Source organism: Lotus japonicus, chromosome 6 (genome assembly GCF_012489685.1).
Source record: "Lotus japonicus ecotype B-129 chromosome 6, LjGifu_v1.2".
Classification (NCBI taxonomy): domain Eukaryota; kingdom Viridiplantae; phylum Streptophyta; class Magnoliopsida; order Fabales; family Fabaceae; genus Lotus; species Lotus japonicus.
In genome coordinates this window covers 1,138,713-1,147,615 of record NC_080046.1, presented here as the reverse complement: position 1 = coordinate 1,147,615, position 8,903 = coordinate 1,138,713, and the positions used below count along the sequence as shown (strand labels likewise).

At 45.8% G+C, this 8,903-nt stretch overlaps 1 protein-coding gene across 1 annotated transcript; it reads right to left on the bottom strand.

Annotated features, from left to right (window-relative positions):
- Positions 1–2,631: 2,631 nt before the first annotated feature.
- Positions 2,632–3,255, bottom strand: LOC130722822 (uncharacterized). The gene has a single exon (XM_057573669.1). It carries the CDS (start codon positions 3,253–3,255, stop codon positions 2,632–2,634), a length of 624 nt encoding a protein of 207 aa, XP_057429652.1.
- Positions 3,256–8,903: the final 5,648 nt, after the last annotated feature.

Sequence of the window (8,903 nt, the reverse complement as noted above, 5' to 3'; positions counted from 1 at the left end):
CTCTGGGATAGGAGGGTCAGGTACAGGCGATGCCGGGGAGTAATCCGAAGAATCAGGCCCAGGTGGGGCGGGGTGAACACGACCGGTGGTGATGAACCCTCCGAAGGGTCTGTCTCCATGGTGGACTCCTCGTCGTCAGGTGGTGCGAACCGTGCGGGAGGATAGGGCATCCGAATCTCGCCCTCGAAGCCTGTCACCTTCCGATGAGTGTCGTCCGGGTTGTAGGTCGATAGAAACATGAAGCCTTTATACACATACCGGTCCAGGGAGTGGTCTATCTCCCAGGCGGTGTCATCATCCATGCTATGCAGAGTGAGGCCCATTCTCCGGCGATCCATCTAGGCGTTAAGCGCCCCAAACAACAAGCAAACAAGCAAGCAAGGGTCAACTTCTAGAAAGCAACCACTCAAGTCAAGTATTGTGTTTGTCAAGTATTTATAGGTAAGCCCTAGGCTAACATTTCACATAAAGGGAACTATCATGTCTCTAGGTCATAGTTAGTCAATGTGGGGTAAGTATGCATGCAGACGCTTTGGATATCCTCAAGCCAATCCCTCTTGGAAAGGCTGGACGAACACGACTCCGCGATCGGGGATGGACCTCTCCAACGCACCGCTGCCCAACAGCTTGAAGATCGAGGGTTGGACCTCTCCAACATCGTCGTATCTTGCTCGTCCTTATTCAGGGCCTCCCCTGAATGTCACCATCAACTAGCCCAATCCAGGTCACTAGCCGTGGCCAACCAAGCCCAATCCAGGTCACTTGGTCCACAATGCATGCCATGCAAGTCAGTCATAATCACTAGGCCCTAAGCCCATCACGTTCATCTCTTATGAACAACATATCATCGCATAATAACTTGCATGCATAGCAATAAATATAGCTAACACCCTAGGCATATAGGCATGTTCATAATAACACTAGCTAGAATTTATTGCATCATCATCATATAGCATATCTTGCACATACATCATCAATAGTCCTAGCATCATGCTTGCTAACAATCACAATCACAAACAATTTATCTAGGCCGAGGCCGAAGTGCCCTTACCTTTGTCATAGCAAAACACGTCCTAAGACTTTGGATTTTGCGGGATCACGCTCACTTCGAACTTCCTAGTCATGTGGACAGGGTAACGGTACGAATTAGTAGTCGTTTAGCGATAATATATCCTTTCCCCGTCTTTTCAAAAATATTATCTTAAAACCTCGAAAAATCAAAACTTTCTCTTTCATAAGATCAAAACCTCTTTTCTAAAATAATAGTTTGAAGATCATAAGAACACTTTAAGAACATCATGAATTTTCTTAAGAAAAACCCCCAAAACATAAACATCCCTAAGCAACTCAATCAAGATCATTCTCTTCTGGTTTTTGGCAGATCAGCTTAAGCTGCTGCAACCACAGAGCATATTGAGAATGACCTTGCTCAAGGCTTAGAAACTAAAGCAATAAAAAAATAAATAAAAGAAGGCAAGAGAGAGAGAGCTCACGGCTAGGGAGAGAGGAGAGCAAGTGAGCTTGTGTGAAAAATGAGGAGGAGGAGCTCTCTATTTATAGTGAGAGGTGAGAGCAAGGCATTAATTGCTTTACTTCCTCCCCAAGTGAGGCCCAAAACCGCCCCCTCTTCAGCCCATTCTAGGTTTTCTAGAACTTTCCAAAACTCCCCACTTTTAGCCCTCAAATTTAGGTTTATTTCCTAAATTAAACCCCACAAAAATTAGCATTTAAATCCCTAATTATTTGAAGGAATAAAATCTGAGTCACAAGAGTTTTAAATCAGATTTGGAGGGATCCTTGGAAGTTTTAAAACTTTAGAAATCAATCCCCCATCAAATGGAAAATCAAAGAATCACATCCCTAATTTTTCTCCATCATAAAACCTAGCTAAAAAAGGAAATTTTTGCAAAAGTCTTCCTTTTTCTTCCTCCACAAGCCTTGGCCGACCACACCCTCTCCTTGCTCAGATTTTCACCAAAAATTATTAAAATAATAATTTAAATAAAAACCCCAAAATAATTAATGCATTAAATGTACCATTTCCCTCCTAAATGCATCCAAACTTCAATTTTAAAATCAAAAATCCTCATCAATAATTTTTGGCTCCAAAAATTCGTGCTCCAGCTCCATGATGCCTCAAAAATATTTTCAGAATTAATTTTGATATTAAACCATAGGTTAAAATTATTTAAATGCATTTTATTTAAATAAAACCCCATTTTATTTAAATAAAACCTTCAAAAATAAAACCAAGGAATATTCTCTCCTAGAATATTCTTAAAATCATGCCCAGCACCTCCCCATAAGGTGTGGCCCACGAAATCGTCCTCGTCGACTCGATTCGCCAACTCATCGCTGTCGTCGGGTCGATTTTGACCTAAAAGTCGCTGTCGCCGAACCCTAGCAATATTATAGTCAAAATGCTCGTATCGTCGCGCTCATCAACGTCTAGAGGTTTCTAGGACTTAATATTGCTTCTAACAATTAATCACCTTTTTAAAAGGCTTAATATCACATATAGCACAAGCAATTCACAGAATATTATTTAATAATAATATTAAAATAGTATGCTCTAAAACTGGGTCTTACAATACCACCCTCATTAAAATAGTTTCGTCCTCGAAACTAAAGCTAAGGGTCTACGAATAGCTCGGGATACTGTTCCCGTATCTTATCCTCTAGCTCCCAGGTGGCATCTCCCGTGGTTTGATTCCAAATCACCTTGACTAGGGAAACTTGCTTATTCCTCAATTGCTTGATCCTTCGCTCTTCAATCTTCATTGGTGGTACCTCAATTGTGAGATTATCCTTGAGTTGAATGTGATCCGGCTCAATCACGTGTGACGGATCAAATACATACTTCCTCAACTGGGACACATGCAAAACATCATGAATGTTGGACAAAAAGGGTGGCAGCGCAATCCGATACGCCACTGGTCCAACACGCTCGATGATTTGGTATGGTCCTATGAATCTTGGCGTAAGCTTCTTCGACTTCATGGCTCTTCCAACGCCCGTAGTCTGGGTGACTCGTAAGAACACATGGTCCCCCGCTTCAAACTCCAAGTCCTTCCGCCGCACGTCGGCATAACTCTTCTGCCTACTCTGAGATGCTCTCATCTTTTCTCTGATTTGCTTTACCTTTTCCGTCGTTTGTTGAACTTGCTCTGGTCCGACAATCAGATTTTCGCCATCTTGGTACCAACATAAGGGAGTTCGGCATCTACGACCATACAATGCTTCGTACGATGCCATCTCTATGCTTGCGTGGAAGCTATTGTTGTAGGTGAACTCTACTAAAGGTAGTATTTCTTACCAACTCCCTTGGTGGTCTAATACACAAGCCCTTAGCAAATCCTCCAGCGATTGGATCGTTCTCTCAGTCTGTCCATCCGTTTGAGGATGATATGCATAACTTAATCTCAGCTTCGTTCCTAGAGCCTCCTGCAAGGCTCCCCAGAAACGCGAGGTAAACCTCGGGTCTCTATCTGACACAATGCTCGAAGGGACACCGTGTAAGCGCACAATCTCTGCAACATAAATCTCCGCCAACTGTTCTATCTTGTAACCAATTCTGATAGGTAAGAAATGAGCAGACTTTGTTAATCGATCCATTATAACCCATATAGAGTCGTGCCTCCTCCTTGTAGTAGGCAAAGCCGTCACGAAATCCATCGAAATGCTATCCCATTTCCATTCTGGCACATCCAGCGATTGTAACATCCCAGCAGGTTTCTGATGTTCCACTTTCGCTTTCTGACAGGTCAGGCAGGCCGTAACATATTCTGCCACCTGTTTCTTCATCCCAGGCCACCAAAAGTGGAGTTTCAAGTCTTGATACATTTTATTCATTCCGGGATGAATATTAAGCTCTCCCTTGTGACCTTCCTCCAAGATCAATCTTTTCATCTCTTCATCATTAGGTACACAGACTCTTCCCTGGCATCGTAGGATACCACCGCTTCCAATCTTGAAGTCGGTTGCCTTCCCTTGAGCCACTAGGTTGCGCGTCTCTACCAATTCCTTGTCTAACATTTGCTTCATTCTCACCTCGCCCAAGAGATCATTGGACAGGGTCAACATGCCAAAGTGTAATCCTTCGGTGACCTCACTACTTCCCAAGCTAAGGTTCTGAAAGGATTCCCAGAGTTCCATCTCCTTAATCATCAACGAAGCCGTGTGAATCGTCTTGCGACTCAACGCATCAGCCACCACATTCGCTTTTCCCGGATGGTACTGAAGTGTAAAATCGTAATCCTTGAGGAATTCCATCCATCTCCTTTGCCTCATGTTCAACTCCTTCTGGTCGAACAAGTACTTTAGACTCTTGTGATCACTAAAGATAGTGAAAGTGCTTCCATAAAGATGATGTCTCCAGATCTTGAGAGCATAGACTATAGCTGCTAATTCTAAGTCATGCGTCGGGTAATTCCGCTCATGTGTTTTCAGCTGTCTCGATGCGTAGGCCACTGCTTTCTTTTCTTGCATCATCACACAACCAAGTCCATGGTGGGAAGCATCACAGTACACTTCATAAGGTTCACCTGCCCTTGGTAAGGCTAGCACTGGTGCGGTCGTCAGACGCTTCTTCAATTCTTGAAAACTAGCTTCGCACTTCTCTGTCCAAGCGAATGGCTGGTTCTTCCGGGTAAGTTGTGTCAAAGGTCCTGTCAACTTCGAGAACCCTTCGATGAAACGTCGATAATAGCCAGCTAAGCCTACAAAGCTCCTAATGTCGGTAGCGGTCTTTGGCTGTTCCCATGCCATAATGGCTTCAATCTTACTCGGGTCCACAGCTATCCCTTCCTTAGAGATGACATGTCCTAAGAAAGTTACTTCCTCCAACCAAAATTCGCACTTGGACGCGTTTGCATACAACTTCTTCTCTCGCAATACTTGCAATACTTGTCGTAAGTGCTCCGTGTGTTCTTCATGAGTCTTCGAGTAGATCAGGATGTCATCGATGAACACCACCACGAACTGATCCAGGAAGGGTTTGAACACCCGGTTCATGTAGTCCATAAATACTGCAGGGGCATTGGTAACCCCGAAAGGCATCACCACAAATTCGAAGTGACCGTAGCGCGTTCGAAACGCCGTTTTTCGAATATCTTCCTCTTTTACCCTTATCTGGTGATATCCAGACTTCAAATCTATCTTGGAAAACACTGCAGCCCCTTGAATTTGGTCTATCAGGTCGTCAATCCGTGGTAACGGGTAACGGTTCTTGATCTTCACTTTGTTCAATTTGCGGTAGTCAACGCAAAGTCTCATATTTCCATCCTTCTTCTTTACAAATAGCACTGGCGCTCCCCATGGTGACACACTTGGTCGAATAAATCCTTTAGATGATAGGTCGTCTAGCTGCTTCCGTAGCTCTTCCATCTCTGCTGGTGCCATCCTATAAGGTGTGATTATAATGGGGCTAGTGCCAGGCACTAGGTCTATTGCGAACTCTACGTCTCGAACTGGTGGTATTCCTGGTACATCCGTTGGAAATACATCGCCGAACTCCTGAGCTACTAGTATACCTTGCACACTACCATCTTTCTTTTCCTCTACCATTGTTGAGTTCATCGCCGGTGATTCTTCTTTCGCAGCTTGCGATTTTAGGTATTTGAGGGCGTCAGGGTCAGGTATGATCACCGTCTTGTTAGGACAGTCGAGAAGGACATGGTTCTCTACCAACCAATCCATCCCGATGATTACCTCTAGTTGATCGAGGGGTAAGCATAGGAAATTTGCGAAGAACTTCCTATCCTCGTAGGTCATGGAACACCCTAGACAGGTTGTCCTCGTAACCATACTCTTGGTGCCAGGGGTCGACACCACAAGATCAAAAGACAAGTCAGTTGTAGTCAGCTTTAACTTCCTTGAACAGTCCGTAGATATGAAGGAATGGGTAGCACCCGAATCAAATAAGACAAGTAGTGGAGCATTAGCTATGAAACAGGTGCCTTGAATGAGGTTCTTACCACCGGCAGCCTCCTGTCCAGACAATGCATAAACTCTTCCCGTAGCCATAGGGCGCTTTCCCTTGTCAGTGTCGCGTGAAGTTTCTGCCCTAGGTTCCTTGCAATCCCTTGACAGATGTCCAGGTTTGTTGCAATTCCAGCAGTTGAAAGTCTTATCATCGCAGTGGTTGGCTAGATGTCCCGGTTTGTGACACTTGAAGCAGATGACTTCAGGGCGTGGGGTAGGTGCCCCAGTGTTTGTTGTAACTCCATTGTAGCGCTGTCCTGAACTGTGTCCTCTTGCTTGGGGACGTTGGTAGGGCTTCTTGGAGAAGGGCTTCCTTCCCCTATCATCTTTTCTCGGTGGTTGTGGATTAGACCGGATTGGCCCACCACTCGCTTGTCGGCTTCCCCGACGGTTCTTCATGGCTTCCACCTCTCGGGCTTTCTCCACTAGCACTTGGAACTGACGAATGCCCAGAGGCCTAACAGCTTCCTCAATGTCGTAACGTAGACCCATCATAAAACGGTTGCACAGGTAGGGCTCGTCCACCTGTAGCTGAAAGAATCGGAAATGTTTTGACAGTGCCTCCATCTTGGCGGCATATTCCCCAACATACATGCCTCCTTGGTGGAGCTTCAGGAATTGGGTTTCTTTCTCTTCCCTTGCAGTCTCAGGGAAGTATTTGTCGAGGAATGCCCTCTTGAAGGTATTCCAAGTGACCACCGTGTTGCTTGCCTCCAATATCTGCCTGGCGCTCCTCCACCAGTACTCGGCGTCACCCAGCAGCATGTACGTAGCTAGCACCACCTTAGTGTCATCAGGGGTCTGCAGCACTCCAAAGATTTTCTCAAGTTCCTGGATCCAAAGGTCAGCCTTTTCCGGATCCGACTCACCACTGAACCTTGGCGGGTCCTGGCGTTTGAAGTCATTCAACCCCCTAGTCTGAGCCTGAGCTAGCTCCCGAGCTTGTTGCTGAGCCCTCCGAGTATGCTCTTCAGCCTCTCGCTGAGCTTGAGCAGCATTGTTGGCGGCAGTTGCAGCAGCTTGCTGGGCCACCACTTGGGCCAGCTGAGCCATGGCTTGAGCCAACTGAGCATTAGATGGGTCTTGTCGTGGAGGCATCTTCAACCTGCACGTGACCATCATCTAAGCCACAGTCTACAGACAATTCAAACAAGAGTTTCAAAGCCTAAGGACTCAAGAGGTTGAGCATCACGGCAATGACGCTCCAAACAATCTCATAAGTCACGCAAACATCTTAACAAGCAAGTTCTACCCAACTCTCTCGAACTCAACTCTTAGGGACCACTAACCCAAAGCTCTGGTTTTCTTAACCAAAGCTCTGATACCACAATGTAACGCCCCGATTTCTCGAGGGTCACTTTAGTAACCTTTTTCAAAAAGTGTGTAAATTTTTGTCGAAATAAAACCTTTTAATGGTAAAAAAAATGAAAGATAGAAAGAATGTTGAATAAACTTCATTTTATTAAGTAGACCAAGGCTTTTCTTTATTACATCAGGACTCAAAGAAGGAAACTAGTGCTTTCAACCTTACTTAAGCTCATCCACATACACGATGGCTTTAAGAAGGTATCGAGCCCTAAAACAACACTCGACCTCACCCCCCAGTACAGACACAACACTCTCCCAACCCGACTCAGACGAAGCCTCTGGCCCTGAATGCCTTATCTACGGCCTCCCTGATCAATGTCCGAAGCCTCTGCTCCTGGCGCTCGATCACCCTGCCGAACATCTCCTCCATGCGAGCCTCTGGGATAGGAGGGTCAGGTACAGGCGATGCCGGGGAGTAATCCGAAGAATCAGGCCCAGGTGGGGCGGGGTGAACACGACCGGTGGTGATGAACCCTCCGAAGGGTCTGTCTCCATGGTGGACTCCTCGTCGTCAGGTGGTGCGAACCGTGCGGGAGGATAGGGCATCCGAATCTCGCCCTCGAAGCCTGTCACCTTCCGATGAGTGTCGTCCGGGTTGTAGGTCGATAGAAACATGAAGCCTTTATACACATACCGGTCCAGGGAGTGGTCTATCTCCCAGGCGGTGTCATCATCCATGCTATGCAGAGTGAGGCCCATTCTCCGGCGATCCATCTAGGCGTTAAGCGCCCCAAACAACAAGCAAACAAGCAAGCAAGGGTCAACTTCTAGAAAGCAACCACTCAAGTCAAGTATTGTGTTTGTCAAGTATTTATAGGTAAGCCCTAGGCTAACATTTCACATAAAGGGAACTATCATGTCTCTAGGTCATAGTTAGTCAATGTGGGGTAAGTATGCATGCAGACGCTTTGGATATCCTCAAGCCAATCCCTCTTGGAAAGGCTGGACGAACACGACTCCGCGATCGGGGATGGACCTCTCCAACGCACCGCTGCCCAACAGCTTGAAGATCGAGGGTTGGACCTCTCCAACATCGTCGTATCTTGCTCGTCCTTATTCAGGGCCTCCCCTGAATGTCACCATCAACTAGCCCAATCCAGGTCACTAGCCGTGGCCAACCAAGCCCAATCCAGGTCACTTGGTCCACAATGCATGCCATGCAAGTCAGTCATAATCACTAGGCCCTAAGCCCATCACGTTCATCTCTTATGAACAACATATCATCGCATAATAACTTGCATGCATAGCAATAAATATAGCTAACACCCTAGGCATATAGGCATGTTCATAATAACACTAGCTAGAATTTATTGCATCATCATCATATAGCATATCTTGCACATACATCATCAATAGTCCTAGCATCATGCTTGCTAACAATCACAATCACAAACAATTTATCTAGGCCGAGGCCGAAGTGCCCTTACCTTTGTCATAGCAAAACACGTCCTAAGACTTTGGATTTTGCGGGATCACGCTCACTTCGAACTTCCTAGTCATGTGGACAGGGTAACGGTACGAATTAGTAGTCGTTTAGCGATAATATATCCTTT

Excerpts from the sequence above, each read along its gene's own strand:
- LOC130722822 (XM_057573669.1), bottom strand. The coding sequence starts at position 3,255 with ATGGCATCGTACGAAGCATTGTATGGTCGTAGATGCCGAACTCCCTTA.